Source organism: Eumetopias jubatus, unplaced genomic scaffold (assembly GCF_037043125.1).
Source record: "Eumetopias jubatus isolate StellerSeaLion01/CBP00866 unplaced genomic scaffold, mEumJub1_p1.0 scaffold_10, whole genome shotgun sequence".
NCBI lineage: Eukaryota > Metazoa > Chordata > Mammalia > Carnivora > Otariidae > Eumetopias > Eumetopias jubatus.
In genome coordinates, this window is record NW_028274816.1 from 62363871 (window position 1) to 62376353 (window position 12483).

The 12483-nt window shown below is 58.7% G+C and overlaps 1 protein-coding gene across 1 annotated transcript; it reads left to right on the top strand.

Moving 5' to 3' along the window:
• Positions 1–350: 350 nt before the first annotated feature.
• Positions 351–11367, top strand: ZNF865 (zinc finger protein 865). Its single transcript, XM_028095097.2, has 2 exons — positions 351–429; positions 6432–11367. Exon 2 carries the CDS (start codon positions 6459–6461, stop codon positions 9636–9638), a length of 3180 nt encoding a protein of 1059 aa, XP_027950898.2. The 5' UTR covers positions 351–429; positions 6432–6458; the 3' UTR covers positions 9639–11367.
• The last annotated feature ends 1116 nt before the right edge of the window (positions 11368–12483 follow it).

Genomic DNA, 12483 nt, shown 5'->3' on the forward strand with positions numbered 1-12483 from the left:
GCCAGAAAATGGGCGTGATTCCGAGCGGGGCCGGGGCTTAAATACAAGATTTACGCGAGGGGCGTGTTTTAACCGGACGTCCGGAGCGTGTGGGCGGTGCCCTAGGAGGCTCGCGCTCTGGGCGCAGGCGCACGTTGCTCGGCTCGGCTACCGGAAGCGGCCTAGGCTTTCCCTGTCCGCGTCTCCGAGCTAGTGCGCAGGCGCAGTTCCCCTTCCCGGTCGCCGCCACCGCCCCCTCTTTCCGCTCCTCCACGCCGGCGCCTCGGAGACGGGCGCGACTTCCGTTTCCGGGCGGGCGGGCAGGCGGGCGGCGCGGGGCTGCCGGGGAGGGGGAGGGGGCGGCACTTCCGGTCGGGCCCTCGGGTCTCCCCGGAGCGGCGGCGCCTCCTCCGCCTCCTCGGCCTCCTCCCGGCGGAGACCCCTGCGCCGGTGAGTGACGGGGCGCGTGGCCCGGGGGCCCGGGGGCAACGGGGGCGGGGGGTCCCGCCCTGGTCCCCAGAACGTCCCCGTCAGTGTCTCTCCCGCCGGGCCCTCGCCAGGGGTCCCCAATCACTGCTCGCTCACGAGACCTCTCCGGACATCTGCCCCATTAACGCCCCCGTGCAGGACGGCTGCCAGAGCGCCCTAGTTAGTGGCGATCCGTTAAACTGCTGCCAGGGCCCCCCACTAATGCTTTCTCGGAGGATCGCTTGTGCATAATCCCCCGTCATTGCTTCCTCCAGGACAGCCCCCGAGATGCCACCAGCATTGCCCTCCCTCACGGAGGGCAGCTGCCCGTGGGCCCTCCATTAGTACTCCCTATAGGCTGCCTCCAGAGTGTCGCCTTAGTGCTGTGCTGCAGGACAGCCCCTCTTACCTCTGTGCACACACAGCAGCCCCCAGACCTCCTACACGCCCCGCCCGCCTCCTCCTGGTGTAAAAATACTTCTCTGCTGGTCCGCAGCCCAGAATGCCTTTTTGTCCTTCTGCACCCCCCCACCCGCCGTAGTTCTCGGGAATACCCCTTTCCACCGCCCCTCGACCCCTCCTATAGAACAGCTCCCTCTAGAGTTCTGCTCTCACACCCACATCCTCTCCCCCTTCAGGTAGAAATCGCTGCCTGTTTAGCTCCAGGCTCCAATGAAATACTTGTGCCCCGCCTCCCTCCCCTCCCCCACCGGGAGCAGCCCCTGTCTTCAGTCTTCCCGCAGAACAGTGCCCCACCGTGAGGCTCTCCCTCAGGCTGCACCTCTTTCCCTGGTCCTAAGCCCTCTGCGCCTGCCACCTCTCACCCAGCTCCATTTCATCCTCCTGGACACCCCAGAGGAGACCCCCAGCCTCACTATGGCCTGACCTCTTCTCTTCCCTAGGCATGCATGCATGCATTCAGTCATTCATTCATTCAGTGTTCTAAGGACAGGGCATACACAGGTGAAGGAGAGAGATACACCCAGTCTTTCATTTTGTGGGTTTTACAGTCGAGAGAGTTCAAAAACAAGTGAAGAGGAGAAATGTTGCTTTCTGGGTTCTCCCAGAGCCTGATGGGCTGCTTCAGAGATGAATCCTGAATTAGCAGAGGTAACTTAGCCGTGTAAAGATATGGGTGGACTGTTTCAGGCAGAGAGAATAGCAAGCCAAAGACCCCGAGGTGGCCATGATCATGGTGAGTGGAAGAGCACCAGGGGGAGGCCAGTGAGGTTGGGGCAGAGAAATTGAAGAGAAGAAAAAGGGGACAGAGAATTTGATCTCATAGGGCCTCGGGGGTAAGGGTGTTGTGATCAAATATCTGGCCTTTGTCGGCTCTACGAAGCCCCAAATGTTCTGCATTTGTTCATTCATTCATTTGTTCAACAAGTGTTTGACGAGGACCTGTTGCACGCTAGGGATGCAGTAGAGAACAAAATAGACAAAACCCCCTGCCCTCGTGGAGTGCCTGTGCTAGTTCATGGGACAATTAAAAAACAAAATACCCTGTGTGAAGAAACAGGGTATAGTTACAAGGGAGAAGGCAAGAAGGCCTCCTTCAAAAGATTCCCATTGTCGTCTTGTTGCTCCAAAACACCACACACCAAAAAGTTATAGCTGTGTGTGAACCTCATCCCTCCTGGACAACTGTGGCCAAGCGGGGGCTGCTCTTACTAGCTCCCCCCGAGTGAAGTGGTTAGGAGGGTGAGTCCTGCATTCCTCCAGTGTTCACATCTCTGAACAGACCACTCCCTCTTTTCCTAGCCCCATTCATTCACTTATTTCACATATATTTTCAGAGACAGGCACTGTTCTAGGTCCTGGGATAGAACAGTGAACAAAACATAAAAATCCTTGCCTGTATGGAGCCTACCTTCTTGAGGGGGAGGCCGGCAACAAGATAAGCAGAATGTGTGGTTTATTAGGTGATTCTGACAGGGAAGGACAGAAATGAAGCAGGCTGGGAAGAGCAGGAATGTTGGTCTGGATGACGGGTTACAGTGGTCATGGAGAGCCTCACCGAGGAGACAGCATTGGAGCAGAGACATGAAGGAGGTGAGGGGGAGAGAGAAGTGTATAGATAACAATCAGAGCATTCCAGGCAGAAGCAACAGCCCGTGCAAGGGCCCTGGGGCAGGAACGTTGGCACATTGGAGGAGCAGCCCAGTGGCCGTGGAGCCTGTGCAGGTCATCATAAAGACTTTGACTTTAAGTGAGATGGGTGTCACTGCAGGGTTTGAGCAGAGGAGGGACATGGTTTGGCCTTAGTCGTCCTGTCTATTAGAATAATAGCAGTGCTTGTCTTAGGAGCCTGTTAGGAAGTTTGATTGAGACAAGCCACTTAAGGCACCTAGTAACTGTGCTTACTAGTGTTCAGTAAATGCTGGTGGCTAGCTCTGGGGTCAGGTGGCCTGGAAGCGGGGTGAAGTATATTTCTAGTATAAGGCGGAGTGGGGCCTTCCTAATTTTGGAGAGCGAGTATTGAAGGACAGCATGCTGTCATGAGTGATGCACTATGGAGCCCCACTGCCCACCTTCAATTCCTTGCTCCACTACAGCCTGTTACTGGTGTGTCCTCAGGAGATTAGTTGATCTCTCTAGCCCTTAGTCTCTTCTTCTGTAAAACAGAGTTAATAACGGTAACCATCCTCTTGAGTTAATAGGAAGACTCATTGAGTCAACACACGTAAAGGGTTTAGAAGAGCACTTGGCCTGTAGAAAGCACTTCACATTACGTGTTACTCTGTGTCACTGTTACTGTTATTAACAGACTAGACTTTCATCACAAGTCAACTCTGGTGCAACAGAATGGCCCACAGGTCCCGGTATTGGAGAGACCTGGAATCCAATACCTGCTTTCCCCTTTACTGGTTACATGACCTTGGGGAAATGAACCCCCCCTCAGTTTCCCCAGTTAAAGCGGGACCAATAGCAGTGCAGGAGCACCGTGAGGCATCGGGTGATGCTACAGCTCAGACCAGTTGAACAATAAATATGGCTGTTAGGGTTATGACTCCTGCCCTGGGGAGGGCCTCCCCCCATCATGCCACTCTCCACATGAAACCCTCCCATGACACGTCTCTCCTTAGAAAGACTCTAATTTAAGGTTTGGAAAGAGGAAATGCCTCCTGTTTCCTAGTGGAAATGCTGTGAGCCTGATCAGTTCTGCCCCCCAGTACTACTCCCTGCTCCTCAGGGCAGCAGCTCTTCAGCATTCTCCTACTCGCCCTTGGGTCAGTCGCTCTTTATAACATCACTGCCCTTCAAATTCCCTTTTCTGGGGACCCCGTCCCCTATGTCAATTCCATCTCTGCTAAATGTCCCCCTCCCTCCCTCAGGGAGTTCTGGACAGCTCAGTCTCATCCCTTTGCTCATTCAACAAATATTTATCAATGTAGGCTATCAGTTTACCTCTGAGCCCTATTTTAGCTGCATCTTCACTAAGTTTTGGTAGGTTGTGATTTCATTTTTATTCATCTGGGATTCCTTGAGATTTCTTCATGGACCCACTGGCGATTTAAGAGTGTGTGTTTAATTCCCACATATCAGTGAATCCTTAACCAAGCAACCACGCTGTACTGGGTGCTGTGCTCGGTGCTGGGGGGGGGGCACAGTGGCAAACAAGACGGGCCAAATTCCCATCCTTTTAGGTAAACACATGGTGAAGGAAATACACGCAGCAAGTCATGGCAGTGACAGTGGTGAAAAATGCAGCAAGACGAGGGGTTAGGGAGGACAGGGTGGGCATGACATCCGAGCAGAGACCCGAAGCAGGCACAGGACGGAGGCTTGACATCGGAGAACCGTCTCACCACATCACTGCTGCATCTGTTCGAGATGGTGACCCACTCCCTCCCCTCCCACCCTCCCAGGCTGGGTGGGAGGCATAACCCCCCATAACCTAAAGGACACCCCCAAATAAGGCTCCTGCCCCCACAGTTCCACCCCACCTTTGTCCACCTTAGAGAGCAACCTGGTAAAACAACCCTGTGCGGGGAGGGGGTGGGCTGAGCCGCAGGCTTGCTCTGTGACCTCGGGCAAGTCACTTGACTTCTCTGTGCTCTTGTCAAATGGGGTTAACAGTAGTTCCTATGTCATAGTCTCATAGATTTGTGGGGATTGAGTTAACGTATGTCATGGGCTTGGAACACATCAGGCCTGTAGGAAATGCCCAGGCAAATTTTTGTTATTAATATGTACTCTGACAGAGGTGAGCCGGGGTGGTGGCTTCTTCCCTAAGACACTCGCCTCCCAACCCCCTCCATTCTACCATGTGCTTCTTTCTGCTCACCCGGCCCACGCTAGCCTGGTCTCCCAGACTTAGGTGTCACCCACAGGCTTCCACTACCACTCCAGCCATGCATTTGTTCCTTCTGGAGATCAGATTAACTAGAGGGGGTGTGAAGGGCATGGGATGTTGAATCTCATCCAAGGACACCCAGAGCTAGAGACTAAAAATATCGGCCTCTTGGCGAGGGGAGTGGAGGGGACACCTTTCACCTGTGGGGGGAGAGAGCCAGCTGGTTGGATGGGGGCTGATGGGCCCTGGCCTTGGTAGTCACCACTGACCCCTTCCATGGGCTGCACATAGAGCCAGACCCCCAGGGGCCAGGGATTATGGCCAAGAAGCATGCCACACTTCGGGGGCTCTTCTCTCTACTGGCTCTGCACCGACTTGGGGGCATTTCCACAGCCCCCTGGGTGGCTCAGGTTCAAAAATTAATTGTAGGAGCTGAGCTTCAGGTGGGAGTAGGGGGTCCAGACATGGACAGCTGCCATCTGGAATGAAAAGTACTGTAAAGGAGGGGTGCCCAGAGAATGACTCCCATGGCAGGGGAGGCAGGGGAAGCCCCGTGGGGTGAGGACAGGAACTGCACTCCCTGGGCAGCTACTCCCTGGTGGGGCTCCTCCCAGGTGTGTGATGGCCTGAAGGTACAGATGGTTCTGGGGACTGAAAGCTCTGCCAGTAAGTATTTCCTTACGTCCTAGGTGAGCTCCCTTGAGTCCCCTGCAGCCTAGGGGCCGCCCCCTTTTAGAAATGGAGAAGTGTGGATCGGGAAGAAGATGGGACTCGAACCCAGGTCTGCCCAGGTGCAGGGTGCACACGGATTTTCTGCTGTGTCAGGCTGCCTTCCCTCTCAGTGCCTGTCCTTCTGCCATAACTTGTTTCTTCCAGGCAAACACATTCTGCTTCCCACCTTGTAGTAAAAGAACGCCTTCCCCCAACACTGATTTCATTCCTGTTGTCTTGGTTTGTCCTGACTGTTTGTCGCTACCAGGGGTAGCGAGAGTGGTATCCATAGAATACTTTCCACTTTCCCAGTGCCCGCGAAGTGCCCGAAGCATCCACCCAAAGGCCTCATGTGATGTGCTTATTGGATCCTCACATCAGCCTTGTGAAGTAGGGGTGTGCTTTGTCACCTCTTATTTGTAGATGAGGAAAGCCAGGCACAGAGAGGTTCGGGCACTTGCCTGGGGTCACACAGCTAAAATGTGGTGGGGCTCAGAGTCTATCTGGCCTTCTGGCTCTAGAGCCCACCCTCTTTTATTATCATTTTACAGAGGCAAAACCTGAGGGGATTGAGAACAGGGCTCGTGTGTGTGTGTTTTGGAGACGAGGGTAGGGCGCAGTGCCGATGCCCAAGAGTTTGCCAGGGGACTGTGACCAGAGGCCGAAGATGCTGGGAGAAGGAGATCGGGGGTGGGGAGCCGAGGGTCTGCAGGCAACCGTGGGGAAGGGGTCTGGGGGATGGGTAGAGAGGATGTGTGAAGACCCCAGAAACAACGGGGAAAAGGGAAGGGACGGGAGACCGGCGGCAGAGGAGGAGTCTGCCCTGTGGGGTGGAGGGACAGGGCAGGGGAGGAGCAAGGCTGGAAGACGGAGTGTGGCCCCGGCACTTGGCGACGTCCTCCAACGTCCTCCGGCGCGCACAGCTCCCGAGCCGGCGCCTGGTCCCGTGTGCTCAGCCGCATGCTCTTCTCCGCAGGGTCGCCCGTCGCCCACCCCGCCCGAGATGGAGGCAAACGCAGCCGGCAGCGCCGCCGGGGGTGGCGGGGGCAGCGGCATAGGGGGCGAGGACGGGGTTCACTTCCAGAGCTACCCCTTCGACTTCCTGGAGTTCCTCAACCACCAGCGCTTTGAGCCCATGGAACTCTACGGGGAGCACGCCAAGGCGGTGGCCGCGCTGCCCTGCGCCCCCGGGCCGCCGCCCCAGCCCCCGCCCCAGCCTCCTCCGCCCCAGTACGACTACCCGCCCCAGGCCACCTTCAAGCCCAAGGCGGAGGCTCCGTCGTCGTCCTCGTCGTCCTCGTCGTCCTCGTCGTCGTCCTCATCCTCTTCCTCGCAGGCCAAGAAGCCCGACCCGCCTCTGCCGCCCGCCTTCGGCCCCCCCCCGCCCCCCCTATTTGATGCTGCGTTCCCCGCCCCGCAGTGGGGCATCGTCGACCTCTCTGGACACCAGCACCTTTTTGGGAACCTGAAGCGCGGAGGGCCCGCATCCGGGCCGGGGGTGACGCCGGGGCTGGCGTCCCCCACTGGGACCCCGGGGCCGCTTCCCGCCCCCTCCCAGACCCCGCCCGGACCTGCCGCGGGGGCAGCCTGCGACCCAAGCAAGGACGACAAGGGCTACTTCCGCAGGCTGAAGTACCTGATGGAGCGGCGCTTCCCCTGCGGCGTGTGTCAGAAGTCCTTCAAGCAGTCCTCGCACCTGGTCCAGCACATGCTGGTGCACTCGGGGGAGCGGCCGTACGAGTGTGGCGTCTGCGGCCGCACCTACAACCACGTGTCCAGCCTCATCCGCCACCGCCGCTGCCACAAGGACGTGCCGCCCGCCGCCGGGGGCCCGCCGCAGCCGGGGGCGCCGCTTCCGCCGCTGGGCCTGCCCGCGGCCGGCGCGCCCCCCACCGCCGCCCCCACCCCCGTGTCCTCCGGCCCCCCTGCCCCGCCCTCCGCCGCCGCCGCCGCCGCCGGAGCTGCCACCGTGGCCGCCACCGTCGCGGAAGGCACCGGTGCCCCCGCCGGGGTGGGCGTCCCCCCTCCCGCGGCGGGGGGTGGCGAGGGCCCGTTTGCCTGCCCGCTCTGCTGGAAGGTCTTCAAGAAGCCCAGCCACCTCCACCAGCACCAGATCATCCACACCGGCGAGAAGCCCTTCTCGTGCTCGGTGTGCAGCAAGAGCTTCAACCGCAGGGAGAGCCTCAAGCGGCATGTGAAGACGCACTCGGCGGACCTCCTGCGCCTGCCGTGCGGCGTCTGCGGAAAGGCCTTCCGCGACGCCGCCTACCTGCTCAAGCACCAGGCGGCGCACGCGGGCGCAGGCGCGGCGGGGCCTCGGCCTGTGTACCCCTGCGACCTGTGTGGCAAGTCCTACTCTGCACCCCAGAGCCTGCTCCGGCACAAGGCCGCGCACGCCCCACCCGCTGCCCCCGACGCGCCCAAGGACGTAGGGGCCTCCGTCCCGCAGCCCCCGCCCGCCTTCCCTGCGGGCCCCTACCTCCTGCCCCCTGACCCTCCGGCCACAGATAGCGAGAAGGCCGCGGCGGCAGCGGCGGCAGTGGTCTACGGCGCCGTGCCCGTCCCGCTGCTGGGGGCCCACCCGCTGCTGCTTGGCGGGGCTGGGACCAGCGGGGCCGGGGGCTCCAGCGCCAGCGTCCCTGGAAAGACATTCTGTTGTGGCATCTGCGGGCGGGGCTTCGGGCGGCGCGAGACTCTGAAGCGCCACGAGCGCATCCACACCGGCGAGAAGCCCCACCAGTGTCCCGTGTGCGGGAAGCGCTTCCGAGAGTCCTTCCACCTGAGCAAACACCACGTGGTGCACACCCGCGAGCGGCCCTACAAGTGTGAACTCTGCGGCAAGGTCTTTGGCTACCCACAGAGCCTCACCCGCCACCGCCAGGTGCACCGGCTCCAGCTGCCCTGCGCCCTGGCCGGGGCTGCCGGCCTCCCGGCCACCCAGGGCGCGCCAGGGGCCTGTGGACCGGGCGCCTCGGCTACTTCTGCGGGGGCCGCGGATGCACTGAGCTACGCCTGCTCGGACTGCGGCGAGCACTTCCCCGATCTCTTCCACGTGATGAGCCACAAGGAGGCTCACATGGCAGAGAAGCCCTACGGCTGTGATGCGTGCGGCAAGACCTTCGGCTTCATCGAGAATCTCATGTGGCACAAGCTAGTCCACCAGGCAGCCCCTGAGCGCCTGCTCCCGCCTGCACCCGGCGGCCCTCAGACCCAGGATGGCTCCAGCAGTGCCGACGCGGCCAGTGTGCTGGACAACGGGCTGGCGGGAGAGGTGGGGGCGGCTGTGGCAGCACTGGCAGGGGTGTCCGGGGGTGACGACGCCAGCGGGACGGCGGTGGCTGGGGGCGGTGGGGGTGCCAGTTCAGGTCCTGAGCGTTTCAGCTGTGCCACGTGTGGCCAGAGCTTCAAGCATTTCCTGGGCCTGGTGACTCACAAGTATGTGCACCTGGTGCGGCGGACCCTAGGCTGTGGCCTCTGTGGCCAGAGCTTCGCTGGTGCCTACGACCTGCTCCTGCACCGCCGCAGCCACCGGCAGAAACGGGGCTTCCGCTGCCCAGTGTGCGGCAAGCGCTTCTGGGAGGCAGCCCTGCTGATGCGCCACCAGCGCTGCCACACCGAGCAGCGGCCCTACCGGTGCGGTGTGTGCGGTCGAGGCTTCCTGCGCTCCTGGTACCTGCGGCAGCATCGCGTGGTGCACACGGGCGAGCGCGCCTTCAAGTGCGGCGTGTGCGCCAAGCGCTTCGCGCAGTCCTCCAGCCTGGCGGAGCACCGGCGGCTGCACGCTGTGGCCCGGCCCCAGCGCTGCGGCGCCTGCGGCAAGACCTTCCGCTACCGCTCCAACCTGCTGGAGCACCAGCGGCTGCACCTGGGGGAGCGCGCCTACCGCTGCGAGCACTGCGGGAAGGGCTTCTTCTACCTGAGCTCCGTGCTGCGCCACCAGCGCGCCCATGAGCCGCCGCGGCCTGAGCTCCGCTGCCCCGCCTGCCTCAAGGCCTTCAAGGACCCTGGCTACTTCCGTAAGCACCTGGCGGCCCACCAGGGCGGCCGGCCCTTCCGCTGCTCCTCCTGCGGCGAGGGCTTCGCCAACACCTATGGCCTCAAGAAACATCGCCTGGCTCATAAAGCCGAGGGTCTCGGGGGTCCTGGGGCGGGGGCGGGCACCTTGGCCGGAAAGGACGCCTGACCAGGAGGGGCGTTCTGATCCGCCCCTCCAGTCACATGTCCCCTTGCACACTCACCCCTCCCCAGTTGCTGATCAGACTCTTACCCCTCCTCGCTGTTGCCCCAGCCATCCTTCAGGACTCCAGACAGACTAGCCTCCTTTAAGGCCCATGCCCTACAGACTCAAGACTGGATCACTCCCATCCTGGACCTCTCTGGTCCTCCTCTCATCCTGCCAGCCACTGAACTTGATCCTCCGTCCAGCCCCGTTTTGTAACCTTCATCAGCAACCCCCCCACCCCTGCAGCATTCTGTCCCCCAATAAGCTTTTGTGGAGGATGTGGGTCTGAACTGCCCCTCCCCAATTCCTTTGGGATCTGGCTGGAAAGTGGAGTATAAGCGGAGTTGGGAGGGCACAAGGGGACTGGGTGCTCTTTTGGATTGTGGGGGTGGGGGCGGGGTGGCAGACGCGGCTTGTACAGAGCGGAGAATAATAAATCTTACCAACAGGGCCGCTGGAGTCCTTTCTTGCATCCCAGGGAGAGGGGATTAAGTGCTGACAAAGAGAAAGTTGAGAACTTTTGTTTCCCAGGGATTTGGATTCCCCAACACCATCTGCCTTGCGCTCATGTTTCCTGCTTTGCCTCATTCAACTGGTAATTGCTGAGGATTTACCATATCCAAGCTGTAGTCTGCACCTTGAGCAAAGGGAGGTTGAACAAGACAGGTAAGTTTCTGTTCTCGGAAACCTACAGTTTACCCGGATTCCTTCCCCTTCAAAGATGTTTTCGGCATTTGTTCGCTTGGCCAGCATTTCCTGAAGCCCCCCGTCTGCTGAGTCTTTCACTGGACACTGTGGAAACACGAATTGGACATGCTCCTTGCCCTCGATTAAGGTGGAAGAGATCCCCTGCTAAGCCATTGCCGTGTCCCAGCGTTGTACAGACCCATGTTTCTTACAGCCTCACCCATCACACCTGTCCCTCCAGGATAATTTGGAGGAGCTTCAAAAGCCCTTCCAACAGCCCTCATTTCCAATGTTGCAACAGCAAGCCATGTGCCCTTCCAACATTCGTTCAGTTCTCCCATCTGTCAGAAGAGGAGGCTGAGGTCCTGGGAGAAGAAAGAAGCTCCAAGGACACCTAGCAAGTCCATGGTAGAACTGGGACTGCAGGCCCAGGGTGCCTCAATACTGAAACTTGAAGACCAAGCTGGTTCAGGGACACTGCCTGGGCAGGTCCAGTTTGACCCACACAAGGGCAGCAACCTAGTGTGGCCAACGTATGCCAGTGCTGAAGATCCAGCATGAGACACACCTGGTGCCAGTGCCCCGGGGGCACCACCATGAAAGTACGTGGAATGATCACTGGCGGCTGAGAGCATGGAGGAATCACCCTATCAGACCGGAGGCTGGCCAAGCTTCCCGGAGGAGAAACTGATGCCCGAACAATAACAAAAGCCACAGAGGCTTGCCAGGTAATGTGGGCAAAGAATTCTAGGTGGAGGGTTTAGTGTGTCTAACTAGACCCAGCTGTTCCAGAGAATCTTAAAAGATGAGTATGGCAGGAGAGGTTGGGGTATGGGAGGCTGCATCCTGAAGGGCTTTGGATTCCAAATAGTGAAGCTTGGATGATGTTGTAGGCCAGAGACTGGAAGCTGGCAGCTGCTGGACACAAGCCGCTGACACCCTTTGTTTAGCTCATGCGTTAAAAAAAAAATAAGAATAATAAAGTTTGACTTAGTTGCCAACATTTGAAAATCAGAAGATTTTGCATAATGAACTAATGCAACTTCCGAAAAATTTGCAAGATTTAGCAACCCAGCCTGCCCTCTCCCAGAGCTGGGTAACTGCTGCCCTCTTCAAACAGAGCACACACTCTCCAATCTGCCACCAACTCCTGCCCCGCCTTGAAGCTCAGCACTGAGCCCAAGTGTCAGTTGCCATGTGTCACCTCACTGGTGCTGGTGCTTTCCACCTTGCATCCAGCCACCTCCTTCATTTATTTACACAGCCACCCTGCTCCTATAGGCATTTATGCTTGTGATCCTTTCTCAAAGCCACAAGGAGCAGTGGGTCCATGAGGCTGTAGTATGGAGACTGGAGACGGTGGGTGCTGCTGGGTAGTTATCCAAATGCGGGGCCACTGTTGGCTTGGCCCACAAGAGTAGTAATGATGAAAAGTGTTCAGATTTCAGAGATACTTAACTGGCTCAACAGCAGGAAAGGGAGGAGGGAGGATAGGGATTAGATGAGTGCACGAGGGATGAAGGCTTCAGGAACCCACCCAGGTTTGTAGCTTGGGTGGTGATGCCAATGATAGAAACACAGGCATTTCTTTGGAGGAAACAGAGTGAGTTCTGCTGGTGTTCTGACCTAAGGGATATCTCGTGGGAGGGGTTGGGTGAACAGGAAGGTGTGCCAGTCTAGGGCTCTCCCTCCTTGACAGGCATACTGATCACGGGAGTCCCTTCCTTTTGCCAAACTTCCCTGACTTCCACTGCCACAGGTGAAACACAGCATCACTGAACAGAGATCTAAAGATGAGGAAAGTTTTGGAGAGAGGTGTGCTGCAATTAACTGCTCATGGCAAGACCACTGTGTGGGTCCTCTACCCCCACCCCCTGAAACACAAGACTGACATAGAGAAACCCTTCAGAAAGTCCTTTAATAGAACTGGAGGTTCCCTCCTCCAGCTCCCCAGCCCTCCTCACGCTCCCACCAGAGTGACTCAGTTCTTCCCACACCCACTGCACACAGGCCAGCCCACCATGCTGCCATCTCCCAGCCCTTCCTTGGGGTAGCCTTGGGTCAGGCATTAAGCTTTTGCTTCAAATTGGGAGTGGAGGAAATCAAGAGAAACCTGAGA